This window comes from Gymnoscopelus braueri, assembly GCF_963280865.1.
Source record: "Gymnoscopelus braueri genome assembly, chromosome: 14".
NCBI classification, from domain to species: Eukaryota; Metazoa; Chordata; class Actinopteri; order Myctophiformes; family Myctophidae; genus Gymnoscopelus; species Gymnoscopelus braueri.
In genome coordinates, this window is record NC_137619.1 from 1,237,998 (window position 1) to 1,260,497 (window position 22,500).

Genomic DNA, 22,500 nt, shown 5'->3' on the forward strand with positions numbered 1-22,500 from the left:
TGTTTTATGTCCATTATCTCCCTCTTGTGGCAGAGAGAGGCTACAATTAAGATGGCGGCACATTTAGTATCCAAGCCGGTGCGCTTGGACCGCTTCAAATAACCTTATTTCAATTCACACTGCCCAACAATGGGTGTCCTTCCTGACACCAGGGTCTACTCTAGATGTATCAATGGAAGAGCAATGACACCACCTCCAACCACTACAGATGTACTATTTAAATTGCTTTAATGTACCGTATAGATCAGTGGTTTTCAACCCTTTTCGTGTCAAGGTCCATTATTTATCTGCCATGTGAGCCAAGGACCGCCATTTGATGAGATTTAGTCTCTATATATTTTGTTGTCATTGGATAAGATTTTGTCCACAATTCCATTCTGTATCGATGATGGTACCAATAGGAGAGACAACAGGCCAACGTTGATCAACATAACAATTATTTCATTAAGTAATGCAGATGTTTAACAATCATTTTACGCTCTCAAGAGTTAAATATCTATAAGGGTCCATTTGGTTACCAACTCTCCATCATTTAGCTGGGGACCACCTGGAACCCCCTCAAGGACCACTGGTGGTCCCCGGACCACCTGGTATAGATGGATAATATGTCCAGGATTGTGGCTTTAGAGGCACCTTAGAGGCACCATGCTCCTTACGTTCACCCTTTTCTATTGGAAGCGTTGCTAACGTGTTGTTTGGCTGGCCTTTACGGAGGAGACTAGATGATGACGCGGTCTTGTACCTTCTAATTGATTTCTCAGAGGCCTCCTCAGACAGTAGTTGGTGGTTCAGGGTCTGATGCTCTCTGAGGGTTGGTTTCACGGAGGGGACACACGCTTTGGCAGCAATGCAACCGGGCCCTCGGCCAACCCCCCCCCCCCCCCTGTGAAAGCAGAATGAATTACCCTGGAGTCTGAATGAGACGTAGAACTGCTTCAAGAGAAACATTCAAAACAGATAAACCCAGAGGACTACTGGCCCCTCTCTCTCTCTCTCTCTCTCTTCTCTCACTTACTCTATACTTGATCCGCTCCTTTTTTCCCGCTACACCAAATCTCTTTGATGAAAATATACGATGTGCTATCTACACAGAATGTTGGCTCCCAGACTAGGGACCCTAGTAGGGTTCATGTGGTTAACGCTGAAAGTGTCAAAATGGTGTGTGTGTGTGTGTGTGTGTGTGTGTGTGTGTGTGTCTATGCCTCAGTCCAAGTCCTCCATGTCAGCACCAGACAATAAGTGAGTTGACCCTCCTGCCCGTGAATGCATGGGAACCCTCTGAGGAGGAAAAAAACCTGGCAGTTACTCTGCAAGAACATGGTTCAGCTCTCTCACACACACACACACACACACACACACACACACACACACACACACACACACACACACACACACACACACACACACACACACACACACACACACACACACACACACACACACACACACACACAGTGGACGGGGTGTAGGAGGTTCACCTCCCCACAACCTAAGCAGCGAGGCATGTTGACCTTTGACCCCTCTCATTATCTGCGCAGACGCTGAGGTTTAGGCTGGGGTGATAACCTCTGAACTCTGACTCCTAACCTATAGGGCCCTGTGAGTGAGTGAGTGTGTGTGTGTGTGTGTGTGGTGTGTGTGCGCGCGTGCGTGGTGTGTGTGCGCGCGGTGTGTTCTAAAGAGACAGACAGACAGACAGACAGACAGACAGACAGACAGACAGACAGACAGACAGAGATGGTTTCACTGAAACACATGAAAAGCTAGACAGAGAAAACATGTTGAATATGGTAGTGTGTGTGTGCAGAGAGAATGTGTGTCCCCTGCATGCAGTAGGACAGAGACGTGTGATGTGTGTGTGTGTGTGTGTGTGTGTGTGTGTGTGTGTGTGTGTGTGTGTGTGTGTGTGTGTGTATTATTTGTCCCCCCTGTGGGGACATCTGATGCTATCTATCTGATCACATCAACATTCCCTCATTCTGCCCCCGGGGCATGGAGGTTTAGAGGAGATCTCTCTATGTGTGTGGGGGGGGGGGGGGGGGAATTCAGTTTGTGCTTCACACAGCTGATGGCTGCTCAGATGGTTATAATGAGCACTAGGGGTGGGGGCAGGGGGGGTCAGGGGGAAAACAACGTAAACTCTCTAAAACAGTGGTTCTCAAACTTTTTTTTGTGTCAAGGACCCCTAAAGTTTGGCCGCAGACCCCTATCTGAAAATGTTTCGTGCCAGGGACCCCCAGAGGAGAAGATCTATCGACACGTATAGATTATGGGCCAGGAGTCAAACCGGTGACCTTCTGATCACACACTCAGCTACTGTACAAGCTAACGACACCATGTGATGCGTTGTTGTGAGCTTGTAGATCAGCTATGTTTCGGCGTGAGACACCGTGGTTAATGGGGCTGCAGTGCATGCTGGGAACACAGGAGCAGATTATGAACATGAGAGAAATTCTGATCTGAGATATGAGGCAACCGTTGTCTAGGACAGTGGTTCTCAACCTGTGGGTCGGGGACCCCCAGGGAGGTCTCCACATGATTTGGGGGGGGGGGGGGGGGGTCCCTAAATGATAGCGAAGTGACAATTTAAGCACTTTTAAAACTTAACAAAAAGAAAAAAAGACCATTACTGCGTCAAAAGTAATCAACAAACTAAACTATAAAAGCTGGTCAAACTATTGGCTAAATTGTCAAATAATATAAGAAAGAGGCAACATTTTTGAAAATAGCCGATCTACAAGCTCACAACGCCTCACAACTGAGTTTGTAGATCTGCTATTTTTCAGTCAAAAAAATGGGGGGGGGGGGTCCCCAGTTCAAATATGATTATTTTGGGGGGGGTCACAGCCTGAAAGGTTGAGAACCACTGGTGTAGGCGTGTCTGTCTGTGTGTGTCTGTGTGTGTGTGTGTGTGTGTGTGTGTGTGTGTGTGTGTGTGTGTGGGGGGGGTATTTAATTAACATGACAAAAATGCTATTTTTGAACACAGTAGGAGCTGTAGCATAGCGTAGCATGTAGCATAGCTACAATGTTATAATGCAGCGTTCTATAATTGTTATTGATATAAAGAAAAAGGGATTTTTGGGGGAAACTGTGGGCAAGAGCCTGGGTGGGGCGGAGGACGGACGGGGGTCTACATCTCAAGTTAAAAATAAAGTGGAGTTGTTGCACTGGTTTCCACTGGCTGTGTTTCACAATGTCAGTCGGCACGGCTCCAGGCCTGTGTGTGTGCGTGTGTGTGCGTGTGTGTGTGTGTGTGTGTGTGTGTGTGTGTACTGAATCACTTTTCACCCTCTCTGCTCGCCGCCGGCAGGCCGCCACGCCAGTTTACCTTCCACCGGCACACCAAAACCACGCCCGCACCCCCCCCCCACCAAAAATATACAACGGGCTGGAATTAAAACATTTTCTCCGCCTGTAATTGCAGGGCAAACATCAGTCAGAGCCCTCCTGGGCTATATATTCCCCCTCTGCAGCAAATAGACGCTGACAAGCAGCCCGGGCTCCAAAACAAGTGTGTCTCAAACGTGTGCTCGGGGAGGGGGGGGGGGGGGGGTCTCAGGGGCCCATAAGGACGCTCTGCTGACATGACTTTGGTCTTGTTGACTGTAATTGTGCGGGAAAAGACCTGACTGAGTTCTCTGGGAAGCTAACACACAGGTTTTCATAGTGGGCTATAGTGCCGTTTTCAAATAGCCGATCTACGAGCTCACAACGTATCACATCGTAACACGTTGTGAGCTTGTAGATCGGCTATTTTATTTTAAAGAGATAGCTCACCCCTAAAATGACATTTTTCTATGGATTAGTCACCACATGGACACATGAATTCATGGATATTGTTTAGTTTTTGTCTCATTTCTAAGACAATAATTTGATGACCAGCGGACCGGTAGGCAGCGGTTCCGGTAGGAGAGACAAAGGAGACTCTTTGCGTCTCCTACCAGAACCGCTGCCGGTCATCAAATTATTGGTTTAGGAATGAGACCATTTTTTTTTTTTTATCCATGAATTCAAGTCTCCATGGGGTGACTAGTCGATATATGAAAAAAGTTATTTTGTAGGTGAACTATCCCTTTAAGCCATTTCATAGTAGGGCGGCCACTAGTGATGAGCGGGTCGACCCGTAACCCGCGGGACCCGCGGGTCAACCCGCGGGTCCCGCGGGTCAACCCGCGGCGCGGGTGGGTCGAGTCAGGATTTCAGAGGAAATTATGCGGGCTACGGGTGAGCGGGTCAGCCGCTCTCACACGCAAAAAAAAAGAAAAAAACCCTATTTTGAACAACATGCTTGTTTATTCAGCCCATGACAATGTTGTGCTACTGTAGACATTTAAAGGGACTTTGGGTACTTAAAAGAGCGCTATATAATATATATTTATATTCCCACAGCGGGTCGCGGGGCGGGTTGAGCCATAGATTTATATGGGGTCGCGGGTTGAGGCGGGTTGGGTTCCGTGGCGGGTTGGGGCGGGGCGGGTCATGAAAAAACCTGACCCACACATCACTAGCGGCCACAGCCAGAGGCTAGGCTATGGCTATTTGGGGGTCCTTAGGGTGGAAAAGGTTGGGATACCCCTGAGTTAATCTGACCTCATCAACGTCAGCCTACTGTACTGTACTGTTACTGTACATGACCTTTTTATCATACTGTCTCTTTTTTTGTGCCCCCCCCCTCCCCCTCCAGTATCAAAGGTCTGCCCCCCGTGTGACAACGAGATGAAAGCAGACAACATCATGGAACATTACTGCGCCAGTGACTTTGGTAAGTAACAGAACATGTGATTATACCTGAAGACATGCACACAGTAAAACTATCTGATTATACCTGAAGACATGCACACAGTAAAACTATCTGATTATACCTGAAGACATGCACACAGTAAAACTATCTGATTATACCTGAAGACATGCACACAGTAAAACTATCTGATTATACCTGAAGACATGCACACAGTAAAACTATCTGATTATACCTGAAGACATGCACACAGTAAAACTATCTGATTATACCTGAAGACATGCACACAGTAAAAGTATCTGATTATACCTGAAGACATGCACACAGTAAAACAACCTGATTATACCTGAAGACATGCACACAGTAAAACTATCTGATTATACCTGAAGACATGCACACAGTAAAACTATCTGATTATACCTGAAGACATGCACACAGTAAAACTATCTGATTATACCTGAAGACATGCACACAGTAAAAGTATCTGATTATACCTGAAGACATGCACACAGTAAAACTATCTGATTATACCTGAAGACATGCACACAGTAAAACTATCTGATTATACCTGAAGACATGCACACAGTAAAAGTATCTGATTATACCTGAAGACATGCACACAGTAAAACTATCTGATTATACCTGAAGACATGCACACAGTAAAACAATCTGATTATACCTGAAGACATGCACACAGTAAAACAATGTGATTATACCTGAAGACATGCACACAGTAAAACAATCTGATTATACCTGAAGACATGCACACAGTAAAACAATGTGATTATACCTGAAGACATGCACACAGTAAAACTATCTGATTATACCTGAAGACATGCACACAGTAAAACAATGTGATTATACCTGAAGACACGCACACAGTAAAACTATCTGATTATACCTGAAGACATGCACACAGTAAAACAATGTGATTATACCTGAAGACATGCACACAGTAAAACAATGTGATTATACCTGAAGACATGCACACAGTAAAACTATCTGATTATACCTGAACACATGCACACAGTAAAACTATCTGATTATACCTGAACACATGCACACAGTAAAACAATGTGATTATACCTGAAGACATGCACACAGTAGAACAAACTTAAGCCCCATCTTATCATTTCAGAAATCTTTAAAAATAAATCTTAAATTTAGATTTTTTTTGTTCCATAAATAAATAAATAATCCGATTTTTCCTATAATAACGTGGCCCAAATAGTGATGCCAAGCTGAAAGTGGTTAATTTGGAAAGTGTAAAAAAAAGTGCATACTCACGCACACACACACACACACACACACACACAGACACACTGTCAGGCACGCACACGCACACACCTTTGGGATTTACTGCTCCCACAGTGAGCATCAGTACTGGGGCCCATCTGGACATAAAACACTGGATTGCATTATGGAAAATGTGAACGATATTAAGTGATCCATAATCAGATCCATGGACAATAATGTTCAGCCAAAAGGACCTGAACTCCCCCCGACCCTGAAATATCCAGCTAGAAAATTAAGTCAAACGGTATAATATCCTTTAAGTAGATTGGACTGGATAAAAGTGAGTCATATGATGAGGTTTATATGTCACATCACGTTTTATATGATCAGCCATGAAGTATATACATACAGTATGCATTATGCATGAATATTTGTATACGCTAAATAGAATACAGTTTTAGTATCCTTCGGGGTATCTATCTATCTATCTATCTATCTATCTATCTATCTATCTATCTATCTATCTATCTATCTATCGATCGTATCTCAGTGGTGGAAAAAGTACTGACATGTTTTACTTAAGTAAAAGTATCAATACCATAATCTAGAAGTACTCTGTTACAAGTACAAGGCCTGTGTTCAAAATGTTACTTGAGTTAAAGTACAAAAGTATTGGCATCAAAATGTACTTAATGTACCAAAAGTAAAAGTACCCGAATGTTTGAAAATAGCAGATCTACAAGCTCACAATGTGTCGCACCGCGACACGTTGTGAGCTTGTAGATCTGCTATTTTCAAATAGCCTAGGTATAAAATAGGGCTAAAGTGGTTAATGTACGTTTTATAATGTAATACTTTATATCTGCAAAGTAACAAGTAACTAAAGTTTTCAAATAATTGTAGTGGAGTAAAAGTACAATTTGCCTCTGAGATGTAGTGGAGTAGAAGTAAAAGTACTGATAATTGGAAATACTCCAAGATAGTACTGTATCTATCTATCTATCTATCTATCTATCTATCTATCTATCTATACAGTGAAGTCCTCAGTGTTATCCATTTGGAACTCGGAACGTGTACAAATGTTACATGTTGTACATGCTCTGAGTTAAATTAACACTCAGTATTTTTCTGTCTACATGGGTTTCCAAATGTACACATTTGGCGCCTTACACTGTCCTATCTGCAAACATCAGTTTCCTTTTTCCTACACAAACCGGGCAGTTTTTTAACCACATGAACCCTAAAGCGTCCCGATATTCCGGGGGCAAACGTTCGAGGGCAAAAATATTTAGCTGGTGAGTGAAAACAGGAGGGGGCTTGGTACAGAGCCCTGGGGGATTCCGGTCAACTAAATATATATAGGGTTTTAAGTGGTTAAAAAACCACCCTCTAGCTGGCCATGGAATATCTCCTCAACACATTATCTAATATACTCCCTCACCATTATGTTTATGACCTCAGACATGAAGCCAGAACATAACTAATGCACTAATCATCTTTTCTCCTTGAGCCTTTCTGGCCCGTCAGACTACACGTACGTCTTCAACAAGAATGAACATTTCTTCTGCCCCCAGATTATTATTGCCTAAGTATTTACACTTAATGAAATACCGTTGGGACTTTTTTTTCTGCGTTCATGACATTGAACGCAGCGTGGCCGTACGAGGCTCGTTGAGACTAAGAGCAAAACGGCTCAGCCTCCCCAAAAACCCATCAGTTGTAACGTCCACTAGTATATGGCCAGATCTATTGCTTAGTTGGAAATCGTATTTCTACAGCATTGTATTGACAGCATGTTTTATGAGCACGCCGTTGAATCTAGAATGCTGGAGATAAAACATTCAGCTGGGCAAAAGTTTCACAATCCGTGGTCTTAAGCTCTGGTTTTGGCTGGAACACGGTGTAGTGGTTGATAGTCAACATTTCAGAAGAGGACACTGCAGAAATATGAAGTGAAGGAACATTTAGCGCTCACGTCCAACAACAACAGAGAAAACAGAGAAAATACCCCCTTTGTCTCCACGTTGTCTCACAGCAGCCAAAGCCCTTTGGCTCGCCCTCCCCATCATCTATCACAAATGTTAAAAATCACACTTTAGACATTTGTCTGGTTAATTGAACTGTTTTATAGAGCCTGCTTTATACTTTAGCGGCGTGGCGGGGTCGCGCACCGCGAAAAGCCGATCTACAAGCTCACGACGTGTCACGATGCGACACGATGTGAGCTTGTAGGCATAAAATAGAGCTAAAGTGGTTAATGTATGTTTTGTAATATATTCATTTATATCTGCAAAGTAACTACTAACTAAAGTTTTCAAATCATTGTAGTGAAGTAAAAGTACAATATTTGCCTCTGAGATGAAGTGGGGTAGAAGTAAAAGTACTGAAAACTGGAAATACTCCAGTAAAGTAAAAAATACCTAAAAAGTAAAAAGCACAGTACTTGAGTAAATGTTACTTAGTTACTTTCCACCACTTGTTGTGAGCTTGTAGATCGGCTATTCGCGGCATACGCCACGCGATGCCAAAACAAGTACAAATCAGGTGTTAAGTTGCATTGCCAACCCCCGGGAGGGAGGGGCAATTCATTTTTCAGAGGGGTCGGAAAGCAACAACACGTACGGTCTCTTTCCCTCTTGCTTCATTCAGATTGATGATTACACGGGACGGCAGATAGCCAGCCGCAGACGAGCGCTTGGACAGATTACAGTTATTAGTGGTTGATGAGTCTCTAACAAACGACCAAAGGAATCAACGTTAGGGAGATTGTCGGACCGAGCCAAGAGTGACTCTACTTGATGTACGCGCTGATGTTCAACATGGCAAACGTTTGATTGCAGCTCTGTGTCATGCCTTGTGAACGTCAGTACTATACTCCATCCATAGTGGACATGTTGCTCACCCCAAATGCCATTCAATACCAGTGGTGTAAAGTAACTAAGTACATTTACTCAAGTACTGTACTTAAGTACACTTTTGAGGATTTTTTACTTTACTGGACTATTTCACATTTTCAATACTTTTACTTCTACTCCACTACATCTCAGAGGCAAATATTGTACTTTTATTCCACTACAATTATTTGAAAACCTTAGTTACGGATTACTTTGCAGATATACATTATTACATTATAAAACATACATTAACCACTTTAGCCCTGTTTTATACCTGGTCTATTTGAAAATAGCCGATCTACAAGCTCACAACGCGTCGCATCGCGACACATTGTGAGCTTGTATATCTGCTATTTTCAAACATTTTAGTACTTTTGGTACTTTAAGTACATTTTGATACCAATGCTTTTGTACTTTTACTCAAGTAAATTTTGAATTCCGGACATTTACTTGTAACAGAGTACTTCCACATTGTGGAATTGACACTTTTACTCAAGTAAAACATTTCTGTACGTTTTCCACCGCTGCCTTTTGATTAGCACAGAAAGGAGAGGATAAAAAGCAGAGTGAACAAAGCAGACAGAGGATGAGAGAGTGTCCTGACGGTGAAAGAGTACTTTTTGTCTCACATTTCTCCACATTCCAACACGGTGGATCATCTGGCCACACGGACACCATGACAAAGGTGGAAAGGGGGCGGAGTTTGATCGGCTCATGATAGATTTATTTCATTGGCTCACTGGCCTTGGGGGGGGGGGGGGGGGTCAATCCCCGGCCAATGTCTCCTCAACGGGCCTGAAAAATGAAGGCCCGGCCCCAGCCCTAACTGAGCCATAACTGGGCCGGCCCGAACTATTACCATAATTTTAGGCCCGAAAACCAGAGAAACCCAAAAAGAAACCCATTATTTAATGTCCTCAACGTCACACATCCAACACGCTTTGAACTGAGCAGATTGGACCTTCTGTTCCAGAGATAATGGCCAAAACATCTTGAAAACTGACACTTTTGGCGAGAGTTTTGGCCATTTTCACCTTTTTTTAATAACACAGGCTAGGAAGGTCGGACGGCGACGAACTAGATACCTGAGTAAAGTTGACATTTATTTTATGGGGGAAATACACTTTTTATTATTTAAAAAAAAAAAGAATACGGAACCCGAGGCTCGGCTCGGCCCGACTAATTAGCTTACATTTCAGGCCCGGCCCGAAAACGTCGGGTCGGGTTCGGGCAGAATATGAGAACTCATCAAAGGGCTGTGATTGGGTATTATGTCCCTGTGACATATAGCGTCATATCCAGGGGGCGTACGTTCATATCAAGCTGCCTCGCGCTACAGAAACAGCAGATATATAGATATATATATATATATATAGAGGCTTACTTAGGCTGTGATGGTGCACTAAAGGGGAGGAGCTTGTGTCCAGATCAGGCCCCCAGAGTTGCTGAGAAACATTGAAGCTGCCCCAGTGGCCAAAGCTGGAACTGCAGGCGGGGCGAAATACATGCACGAGCAAAAAATGCTGAGATATTTATAAATATAAATATATATAATATAATATAAATATGTAAAAATATTATACATAAATACATATACATTTACAAATCAATATGCATCTTGAGTGTATTTAATAAATATAAATATAAACACGGGCTCGTTCATGGAGGTAGGTTGTGACGTAGGACGCAAAAGGGACACCAGTGCTCATGCTCATAACTCTTAGCCTGGTATCCAGCCTGCTTCGCTACGTTCGGCTGACTTTTTTTTCTCTCTTCGCTTCTCAGTCTGGAAAGCCTCCTATCTCCAAGGGAGGCGGGACATGCCAAAAGCTTCGAAACCTAACGTGGCTTCTGATTGGTCTGTGGTGCGGGGCGGGACCAAAAAAACAGTGTGATCGTTGTGATTCGTCATTCGTTTGAACAACATCCAATCAGCAACGACGTTGCCCAACGTAACATACGACGTTGCCCAACGTAACATATGTAGTTCCAGTGTAGTTCTGCAAAACCTTCCAATGGGAGGCTTTCCAGACTGAGAAGCGAAGAGAGAAAAAAAAGTCAGCCAAACGTAGCGAAGCAGGCTGGATACCAGGCTACATAACTCTATGGTTGCTCGAAACGTCTCAAAAACGTCTCAATAATTCTACTTCCGGCAGGCTTCCGGGTGCTTCAAAACGCCACTGAGCACTTTCATTGAAATGAATAGCTGGGGGCGGGGCAATCCGCCCTCTTTATATTATACCTCTATAGGTTGTGATGGTGCACTAAAGGGGCGGAGTTTGTGTCCAGCTACGTGGTGATGGTGTGCTAAAGGGGAGGAGCTTGTGTCCAGAAAGGCTGTTTCTCCTCAAAATGACAGAACACTTTTCTCGCGTTTCTGTCACTTTATTTTTCCTTTAACTCTCTCCCTTTTCTCCCTCCCTCTCCGCTCTCCCTCCCCAACCTTCTTTCTCCTCCTCTCTCTCTCTCTCTCCGTCTGTTCTGTTTCTTCCTATACATGTCTCCTCTACTCACTCAAGAGAAAGTGAGTTTGTGTAAGAAAAAATAAAGCGGGGCACAGCTTGTCATGGTGGATGTTGGCCAGGCTCGAGTGAAAAGAGAGAGAGAGAGAGCCCCGGTGCGCCACTTACTGTATGAGTGAATATGACTGAATATGGGTGGACGTGTACCGCGGGGCGAAGGGCAAACCATTTGAACCTGCCCCAGTGTACATTACAGTGGCAAGGAGGTCTGCTTTAGAGACCATAAAGACATGAGCATGATGTACATCTGGTGGTGGATGAAGTAAAAGTCCTGCATTTTGACTTTGAGTAGAAGTACTCAACCGTACTCGTTAATTATGCAGAAGTAATGCAGACGTAATATTGTGTTCATCACTTTACTGTCGCAGCTGGTTAAAATAAGTATCAAATAGCTCTATATTGTGATAGTACTCCTCACTATATAGTGTTTGTTCAGTAACAGTGTTAAATAGCTCTATATTGTGATAGTACTCCTCACTATAGAGTGTTTGTTCAGTAACAGTGTTAAATAGCTCTATATTGTGATAGTACTCCTCACTATATAGTGTTTGTTCAGTAACAGTGTTAAATAGCTCTATATTGTGATAGTACTCCTCACTATAGAGTGTTTGTTCAGTAACAGTGTTAAATAGCTCTATATTGTGATAGTACTCCTCACTATAGAGTGTTTGTTCAGTAACAGGAGTCTCCATGTCTCTCCAGCTCTTCAATAAACAGAAAATGCATTTTCAGGTCAGGATACCAATTGTATCCAATCAGGATGGAGAACTCATTCAGGATACAGATTAAACAAGTCAAATTGGAAGTGATGACACAAAGACATGAGCAGAACAAATTGGAACTGGAACACTATAAAAAATAAAGCTGATAAATGGGTACTCTCTCCTGGTTGGCTGAAAAGTTGTCACCTACCTGAAAATGTATTTTCTGTTTATTAAAGAGCTGGAGTGACATGGAGACTCCTGTTCCTGAACAAACACTATATAGTAACGATTACTATCAGAATATAGTGCTTTAACCTTTTAACAAACAACTTTTTGTTTTAACCAAAACATATCACTTACCCTAACCCTTTAATAATAAGTAAGTAAGAAGTAAAAAGTATAATATTTGCCTCTGAGTGAAGTAGAAGTATAAAGTATGGAAATGGATATACTGCAGTAAAGTAACAGTGCCTCAAACTTGTACTTAAGTAACAGTAAATGAGTACATATACTGTAAATGCTACTTCCACCACTCATGTAAATACACAGACATACACATGCATGTAGGCGCGCGCGCTCCCACCACACACACACACACACACACAGTCTTAGTGGGGAACAGGTTCTGAGGCGATTCAATGCACACACATTCCTTACTGAATATGCTACAATCCTGCGTGTGTGTGTGTGTGTGTGCGTGCGTGCGTGCGTGCGTGCGTGTGCGTGCGTGCGTGCGTGCGTGCGTGCGTGCGTGCGTGCGTGCGTGCGTGCTTGCGTGCGTGCGTGCGTGCGTGCGTGCGTGCGTGCGTGCGTATCAGAGTGTACGGACGTTATGTTTATAAAACAGTAGACAAGGAGGTTAAGAAGTGAGATGGCAATCTTCCAGAAGGCTTGGGTACATAGCCGGCCTCATACCAAACCTTGTGCCTTTGCCCCGCTCATGATTAATTTGGCCTGTCAAAGCGCTCACCCAGAGAATTCCTCTCTCAAATGCTTGGCAGTTCCATTTTAATCTCTCCTCATGTACAAATACACACACATAAACACGGAGCGGGGCAGGAGACGCGAGTCAGCAGTCCAGACTCCAGACCAGCCAAATCCTCAGTGTTAATTTAACCCTGAGGGTGTACCAATGTACAAGGGTACCACAGTTGTACCCTCTCTCGGTATTACAAATTGATAAACAGTGGCGTAAAGCAATTAAGTACATTTACTCGAGTACAAGTACTGTACTTAAGTACAATTTTGAGGTATTTTTTTTAACTTTACTGGAGTATTTCCAATTTTCAGTACTTTTACTTCTACTCCTCTACATCTCTGAGGCAAATGTTGTACTTTTACTCCACTACAATTATTTGAAAACTTTAGTTACTAGTTACTTTGTAGATCAAATTTGTAATAATATTATTATTACAAATTAAAACATACCTTAACCACCCCAGCCCAATATACATTTCGGCCATTTGAAAATAGCAGATCTACAAGCTCACAATGCGTCGCGATGCGATGCAATGTGAGCTTGTGGATCTGCTATTTTCAAAAGATTTGTATACATTTTATACATTTGAAAACGGGACATTTACATAATGAGTACTTTCTACTTTTGATACTTTAAGTACATTTTGATGCCAATACTTTTATACTTTTACTCAAGTAAATTTTGAATTCCGTACTTTTACTTGCAACAGAGTATTTCTACAATAGTAGAATCGATACTTTTACTTGAGTAAGAAATGTGAGTACTTTTGCCACCACTGTTGATACATTAACAGTGCAGGACGTTACAGTCCATTAGTTTGATATTGTGGTGTTTGTCAGACCTTAAAGCCTCTGTGTGCAGAGGTTATCTATCCTATGAGCTTTGCGTCATAGAAGTATAAGTGAACATGTCTGAGTATATAGGACAATGAAATGATTATCTGTTAGCCAGGACAGTTCTTGAGCGTTCATGTGAGGCCCTATAATCTGGAAAAAGGAGTATGAAGTTATTACATACAATAAACTGTCTTTGCCTTATCGCTGGAACCTGGAACAATGCCAGTTGTCTCAATAGCGTAAGAACACAATGAGATAGAGATAGAGACAGGAGGGGCAGAGCCACTGAAGACATTCATGACATTTTGACCAGCGTACTTTAAAGGTGATATCATCTTTTTTCCTTTTTCTTATACTTCTTTTTTTTTGTAGACAAAGAATAATGGAACGGAAATAACAAATCCACAGAGTGTTTAAAACGGTATGGAATAAAAGTATCGCTTTCCCCCCAATTTGTTTTTTATTATGATTCGATCATGAAATATTAATTGTAACACGTCAATGTCTTCTAAATCCTAACAGTTTTCTGAAAAACGTATGTTTCTATATCAGTGGTTCTCAAACTCTTTCATGTCAAGGACCCCCCAAAATGATATATATTTGACCGCCGACCCCCATATCAAAATATGTTGTTCCAGGGACCCCCATATCAAAATATGTTGTTCCAAGGACCCCCATATCAAAATATGTTGTTCCAGGGACCCCCAAATGCAAAGATTTGAGTTACAAATGTTTGCTTTTAAAAATATATATATTAAAAGATTTGCACAAATTCTCAAGATAAAAAAAAAAAAAAAAAAGTCTACAAAAAAAAAAGTCAACAAGCTCATAGCGCGGCACTCGGTGCCGCGCTACGAGCTTGTAGATCTACTATTTTTGAATAGCCAAAGGAATCTAAAATGACGGCGATGCGTTCACGGATTGAATGGGTTAAATAAGGAACTTTATACCACAGAGGTGTTGTGATGCGGAGTGCAGTGCGCCATCTAGTGGCTGGAGGTTGTGTGTAGTACCTTTAAAGACGTTTGACTGTTTATTTCTCAGTCACAATTAAACGTTGATGCCTTGAACGATACAAGCAGATGAGACCATTAGAGAGAACATCGGCTATTACTAGAACTCCAAATTCCTTGACATCGGCTTGGATCTTCCTCAAAATCTATTAATCTTACACAGCAGCAATTACAGACACGTTGCCTCATCGCCATACATCTTGCAAACAGCTGTTTTTCCAAAACGTCCATACATACATACGTCTCACACTCTCATTTTCAAAAAGAAAAGCACGAGCCACCAGATGGTGAATCTACATCTTTTGCGACAAGAGGCAATAGGTGCTCATGGGTAATGGAGTCTTTATTCTGGGGAAATGCTATACCACTTTTGTCCACAGGGAACGCAGAAATAAAGGATAAATACCAGATTGCCTGTAACTTGGTAGTCGATGTGCGAGGCCATCAGTTGATCATAGTGGCTCACTCAGATGCACGGTACAGTAGTGTTGATTTCCTCGACTAAAACTATGACGAAAATTTTTCGTCGACTACCGTTTTTCACTGACTAAAACTAAATGGATTTTTTGTCAAAAGACTATGACTAAAACTAAATCAAAATTTGCTGTCAATATCAACACTGCAGAACACAGTACATTGTTGTCAAGGGACTTAAAAAGTTATGCATTTGTAGTAAAACCTTTGCATGTGCAGGATGTTTAGTGAACCAAACGACTCAACTGCAGTGGGAACGGCCAGGACGCGGTCAGTCTGGTCAAACTAAGCATAACACAAACTGATTTACATGATTCAGAAGCCTGGATGATATTTTGGAACATTCCAGGTACAATAATATTCCAGTTTCTCTTATCTGGGGTTATTGTAAATGAGATACGGTGTTACCATGCACCAGTGCAAAAACACAATGCTTTGAGTGTCTGGAATATTAAATTGATAGAACGTTGATAATGTAAACGCAGCATCTGATTTTTCTGAGCGTAGATCTCCTCTGGGCGCTCCCCAGAGTAACGGTGTTGTCAGACAGATAGACAAACGCGCGCGCACACGCACACACACACACACACACACACACACACACACACACACACACACACACACACACACACACACACACACACACACACACACACACACACACACACACACACACACACACACAGGATGTAGTCTTTGGATGCTCCCCAGGATATTAGTGTTGAGTTGTTGCCGGAGGTTAACTGATGATTCTCAGGAGAGGTGTAAACTAACCGCTCTGCTCATAGTTCAGAGCTCAGTGTTCTTCCTGTGAGCAGGAGGCTCCCAAAAAAAAAGAAAAAACAATCTCACAGCCCCCCTGAAACAGCAGGGACAGGGGGGAGAGACGGAAAGCTGCATTATCATCATCAGTACTGTACGTGTACCTGTGGGTCTACATGTATAGGCCTCATAAATTTAAAAAAGATGTAAAAAAAACAAAAAAAACACGACTGCTCTTGAAATATGCCGACGGCGGAACTTGGCCGGTACAAGTACAAGTGTATTGGCATTGATATATATATATATATATGACATATACTTTGAACAGTATTCGTTATGCAGAAGTATTGCAGACATAATACTGTGTTCATCACCAGTGGTGGAAAGTAAATAAGTTCATTTACTCAAGTACAGTACTTAAGTACAATTTTGAGGTATTTGTACTTTACTGGAGTATTTCCAATTTTCCAATACTTTTACTTCTTTTACTTCTTCTTTTACTTTTACTACATCTCAGAGGCAAATATTGTACTTTTACACAACAATTATTTGAAAACTTTAGTTACTAGTTACTTTGTAAAACATACATGAACCACTTCAGCCGGTGGCTATTTGAAAATAGCCGATCTACAAGCTCACAACGTATATTGTGCATAATGAGTACTTTTACTTTTAGTCCGCCAATACTTTTGTACTTTTACTCGAGTACATTTTTTAATACCGGACTTTTACCTGTAACAGAGTATTTCTACATGGCGGTAATAGTTTTTTATCTCACAGCCCCCCTGAAACAGCAGGGACAGGGGGGGGGGGGTGGAGGGGGGGACACAAAGTGGCATATCATCATCAGTACTGTATGTCCATGGTTCTCAAAGTGGGGTCCGGGGACCCCCAGGGGTCCTTGAGGGAGTTCCAGGGGGTCCCCAGCTAAATTATAAGATAGTTAGGAACCAAATGGACCCTTATGGGTCTGTAACACCGAGAGTGTACCATTTGTACACTCTCGGAGTTAAATGAACATTGATTTTACAATATAAATTGGGGTCCCAGAGATAAAAAATTCCATTAAATGGGGGTCCGTAGCCTAATGCATGTCAAACTGGGGGTCCTTGAAATTAAAATGGTTGAGAATCACTGCTAGAGCCGTGAACATCTTCTCTTATGGGGGTCCCTGGCATATATTTTCAAATGGGGGTCCGCAGGCTAATAAGTGTCAATTTGGGGGTCCTTGACATGAAAAAGTTTGAGAACCACTGCTGTATGTATATATGTCTATATATATGTATGTATGTATGTATGTCTACCTGGGTCTAAAATGTGTAGGCCTCATAAATAAAAGAAATATGTACAAAAAAAAAACACTGCTCTTGAAATATGCCGACGGCGGAACTTGGCCTGGACTACAAGGCGAGGCAGTAAATTAGGGTTCGGTTTGAACAGAACAGATTGAATGTTGAGACGATTGGGTTTGCCAAAAAGAAGAAGAAGAAAATGGCATATGTTTCCATTACATCACCTGATGAGCGTGGATTTAGGACGACTTTGTTTACATAGCCGACACATTGAAACGAGCCAAACATGTTGTTTTTCTTTTAGACTGGAATCACAGTTCAATGGCTGAGCCTCGCTCTCAGACAAGCATGTAGGTCACTCATCACAGTGGTTCTCAAACTGCTTTCATGTCAAGGACCCCCAAAATGATACGTATTTGGTCGTGGACCCCCCCATCTCAAAATATGTTGTTCCAGGGACCCCCACAAGTAAAGATTTGTGTTAAAAATGTTCACTAATGTTCAAGATTTTGGGGAAAAAAAATAGCAGATCTACAAGCTCATAGCGCGGCACTCGCGTGCCACGCTATGAGCTTGTATATCTGCTATTTTTTTTCAAAAATCTTGGGAACCCCCTGGTACCCCCCAAGGACCCCACTTTGAGAACCAATGACTCATCAAACTCTGTTGTCTACCCCCTCCCTCCCTCCCTCCCTCCCTCCAGCCCTCAAGATGAAGATCAAAGAGGTGAAGAAGGAGAAGGGCGACCGGAAGCTGATCGCGGCGCAGAAGAAGAAGAAGGTGCTGAAGCAAGGCGTGCTGCGCAAGAAGGACCTGAAGAAGCTCACGCTGTACATCAAGAACGGCGCCAACTGCCCCTGCGCCCAGCTGGACTCGCTGGGCTCCAACTTCCTCATCATGGGTCGCAAGGTGGACCAGCAGCTGCTGCTCATGTCCATCCACAAGTGGGACAAGAAGAGCAAGGAGCTCAAGTTCGCCGTCAAGTACATGAAGTCCCACCAGTGTCCCACCTACCACACGGTCTTCCAGTGACCCCCACCACACCCCCTCGCCCTCTCCTCCTCCTCCTCCTCCTCCTCCTCCTCCACCACCTCCCTCCAATCTCCAGCTCTGGTTCTTCTCCGCCATCTTTATCCAGTTAGCTCGCTCTACGCCCATGGCTCGCCCCCCCCCTGCGGTTCCTAGACGTTCCATCCGTAAGGTGCTCCTTCCTGGGTTCTCCTTCAGCTCCGCCCCTTATCCGCTTCCACAACTTCACACTTATCTAGCCTGGCGTGGCCTGACTAATCACTGCGTAGATATTAGTCTGGAATCTCTGAGTGGAACCTGCATTTCCGAGGGGCAAATAAAAAAAATGCTTCTGGTGATAAACCCCGCCCCATATTTTCATACTGGGCCCCGATTGGTCCCTCACAACTTCAGGGGGAGATAAATCTAATCTCTATTGAGAGGGGCCAGACCTAATCTGCTGAGGGCAATTCTTTTTTTTGCACATGGCAGATTAGTCTGGAACCAGGCTAACACTTACCCCCCCCCCCACCCCCCACACACTAATGAGTCCTACAGCAGCGCTATGGGTCGGCATGGCTTTGGTTTCACCGCCGTGACGTGATGATGACCTCATCCAGCGCTTCATAACGATCACTTTTAGAGACAGCAAATCAACACGTAAAGTAAATCAGAATACATAAACAATTTAATAAATATATAAAATCCCAAATGTCCTTACATACGTACATACAGCAGCGCAATCTTATTTTCCTGCCTGTCTAATCATCCTAGTTTCAAACAAACTGCAGCCATTCGTTGGTACTTATTATAAGTGAGATTGCCGCAATTTAATCCATAGAAACGGCCACGCCCACTCTTTGTTTTTCCTCTTTTGTTAATCATAAACAAAAGCACATGTACCATATTTTACAATCAAAACACATTTACAAACACATCCTTTTGATAGATAGACACAGTGGGATGGATATGGGACTTTATGTTGACAGGAGGAGGGCGTAATGTTTGGATACTGTATGTCATGGTTTGGTACAGAGTACAGAGTATAGAGTATACAGTATACAGTATACAGTACAGAGTATAGGAGAAGAGTTGAGATACATACATTACATACACACGTAGACATACATTACTGTATGTAATGGTTTGGTACAGAGTATAGGAGAAGAGTTGAGATACATACATTACATAAATACATAGACATACATTACTGTATGTCACGGTTTGGTACAGAGTATAGGAGAAGAGTTGAGAGGTTTCTCTCCATGTAAATAAAAAGAAAAAGGGTTTCAGTGAAAATATAGGACTATACCTATTGATGTATTTGGTGGGCCAGGTGAGTCATGTTAAAACCAGAGACATACATGTAGAACATCTGTATGTTTGATCATGTCAAAAAGAATCAAACATAAAGTAGGTATACAGTCATTGAGATAAAGCACTAGATGGTTAGAGAACAAAGGCCTTATATTGGGGAGAAGAAGAGAGGATGACGGAGTGAGAGACACGGACGGAACGGAGAGACCGGATGAACGCTTCCACTGACTGTTGTACAGCACAAATAAAGGAGTGGAATCAATGGAGTTCTTCTGTACAATGAATGGAGAGAGAGAGGAGGAGGAGGAGGAGAGCCAGAAGACATCTTCCCCGAGAGAGAAGAGGTGAAAGAGAGAGGGAGAGAGAGAGTGAGAGAAAGAGAGAGAGAGAGAGAGAAGGATGGAAAGAGAGAGAGGGAAAGAGACAGAGACTATGACAGAACCAACCATGTTGGGTGAGAAAGCATGTGCATGGTAAAATCTTCAGTGTTCATTTAAAGGAATAGTTCACCCCCAAAATAACTTTTTTTCCTATCGATTAGTCACCCCATTGAGACTTGAATTGATGGAATACCGGTCCGCTGGTCATCACATTATTGGCTTAGGAATGTGACAAAAACTAAAAAATATCCATTCATTCAAGTCTCATTGGGGTGACTAATCGATGGGAAAAAGTTGTTTTGGGGTGAACTATGCCTTTAACTCTGCGTGTACAAATGGTCCCAAATTGGCCCTTACGGGTTCATTTGGTTCCATGTGTACATTCAGAGTTAAATGAACACTGAGGATTTGACGGTGTGGTTGTACTCATTATTTCTTCACTATCACTATTGAAACATTTCTCTTGTTTTTTTTTGTTGTTGTTGTTTTTTGCTTAAATTGTTATAATTCGCTTCAATTATACTTCCATGTTATTACTATGACAACAGAAATGGTACATACAGACATAGCACCTGAATTCACTGTTGCTGTAACAACAAAAGATGACATTTAACATGTTTTTAATAATCAGTTTAACCTGTAAGTAGTTCTGTTACTGAAATACATCTTTGTTTTACGATAAAGTCAATGAATAAAATATACTTGAAATTTTTATAAAGAATCCTGTTTTTGGAAATGTGACTTTTTTATTGAATAAGTGCAAACAAATGTGTCCACACACACACACACACACGCACACACACACACACACACACACGAAACATATTTTCTAATCTTTAATATTTTTTATTATTAAAGGGTTAGTTCACCCAAAAAAATACTTCTCCATGGGGTGACTAATCGATAGGGAAAAAAAGGCATTTTGGGGGTGAACTGTCCCTTTAAAATAACATTTTGGGCGCTCGGGTGGCGGAGCACTGTCAGCAGGGAGTGTTAGGCGGGAGGAGTAGGACGGAAGCTCTGCGTCATCCCGGTGGGGGCTCCTCACTGGCAGGTGAGTCAGTAGGATACAACAGCAGTGAAATGTGTGGGGAGTTAATTAGTTAATTGACTAAATGGGGGAGAAAAAAGGGTAAAAAGCTAAAACCCTAACACTAACCTGACACAATAAAGACTGGAAGACAAAAAAAGTTTCCCTTTCTAAAATAAAAGAGTAAAAGAAGACATTTTGGTAATGCACCTCATGACTAATCATAATATTATGATTGTAATATATCGTCAGTGTCCGGCCGGGACCAGCTAACTCCTTTTTCAGTTTTTTTTTTTTTTTCATAAATCAACGCTATTGAACCCCCTCTACATCTGTGTACATTTTTTTTTAATAATAACATATGAAAAGTATTAAAAAGCGCCTCTGACGAAAACTCCTAACTCCATTGGACCCTCAAACTGTCCGTCAAAAACTCCCCCCTCCTCTCAGGCTCTCGAGAAGCTCTGCTCTGTATGAGGCAGACAGGGAGAAGATTTTTCAATGCTTTTGGGAGAACATAAACTGGGAAGAGAAGAGAATGTATGTGCAAGGTTTGATAGATGTCACCCCAGTAAAGAGGAGAAGGGTGTCTTCACAAAGGTCATCTGCTCGTGTTTTCTTTTTAAATGTTAATGGACAGAGAATGAGTGTGTGCAGGAGTTTGTTTCAAACATCTCCAAGAGCTCAAGGAGATCATGCCAAAAGACTTTCACAGCTTTTATGACAATCTAAAGCACTAAGAAAGACCCACCACACACACGCAACACACAACACACAACAGTGTGATAATAAAATGTTGATAGGTATATGATAGGTAAATTCAACTGTGGTTGTTATTGTTAGTGCAGTAGGCTACAGATTTGATAGGCTAAAGATTCTATTTTTCATGAATGTTTTTTGTATTTATATGCCATTTTTTTATTGTTGGTGTGCCATGATCGCTTTTGTTAAATACATGATTGAGTATTGAGGCAGAATTGTTTGTTGCACTCAACTGTAGAAGAACAACAGTGGTAACAGTTAGATCCATGGTTGTTTACAATGCATGTTAAAATAAAAGTTGTTTAAGTACAGAATTCAGCTTGATCTATAGTATATGAGGATGGCGCTCACCATAAATAGCTGATCTCCAAGCTCACAATGCGTTGTGATGTGTTGTGAGCTTTGAGATCCATTGCCAGCTGTTCTTATCAATGATGGACAAAACCTCCTAACTCCACTTGCACTGGATTTGGGTAAAGTGGTGATAATATAATGACACATGCAAGTATCTGATAATATATAAAGTCACAATACCAAGTTTGATGAGGCA

General features: G+C 42.2%; 1 protein-coding gene across 2 annotated transcripts in view; it reads left to right on the forward strand.

Moving 5' to 3' along the window:
• Window positions 1–20,859, forward strand: part of sfrp5 (secreted frizzled-related protein 5) — a 31,564-nt gene extending 10,705 nt beyond the window's left edge. Inside the window, exons 2-4 of one of the 2 annotated variants that reach the window (XR_013934469.1) lie at window positions 4,688–4,765; window positions 18,157–19,459; window positions 19,584–20,859. Coding sequence is in view for 1 of the 2 variants with exons in the window: in XM_080450074.1 (XP_080306200.1) it covers window positions 4,688–4,765; window positions 18,157–18,485 (407 nt within the window). In the remaining variant the exon portion in view is untranslated. Of the gene's footprint in view, window positions 1–4,687; window positions 4,766–18,156 lie in introns of both variants that reach the window. The other variant, XM_080450074.1, reaches the window with a different exon arrangement.
• The last annotated feature ends 1,641 nt before the right edge of the window (window positions 20,860–22,500 follow it).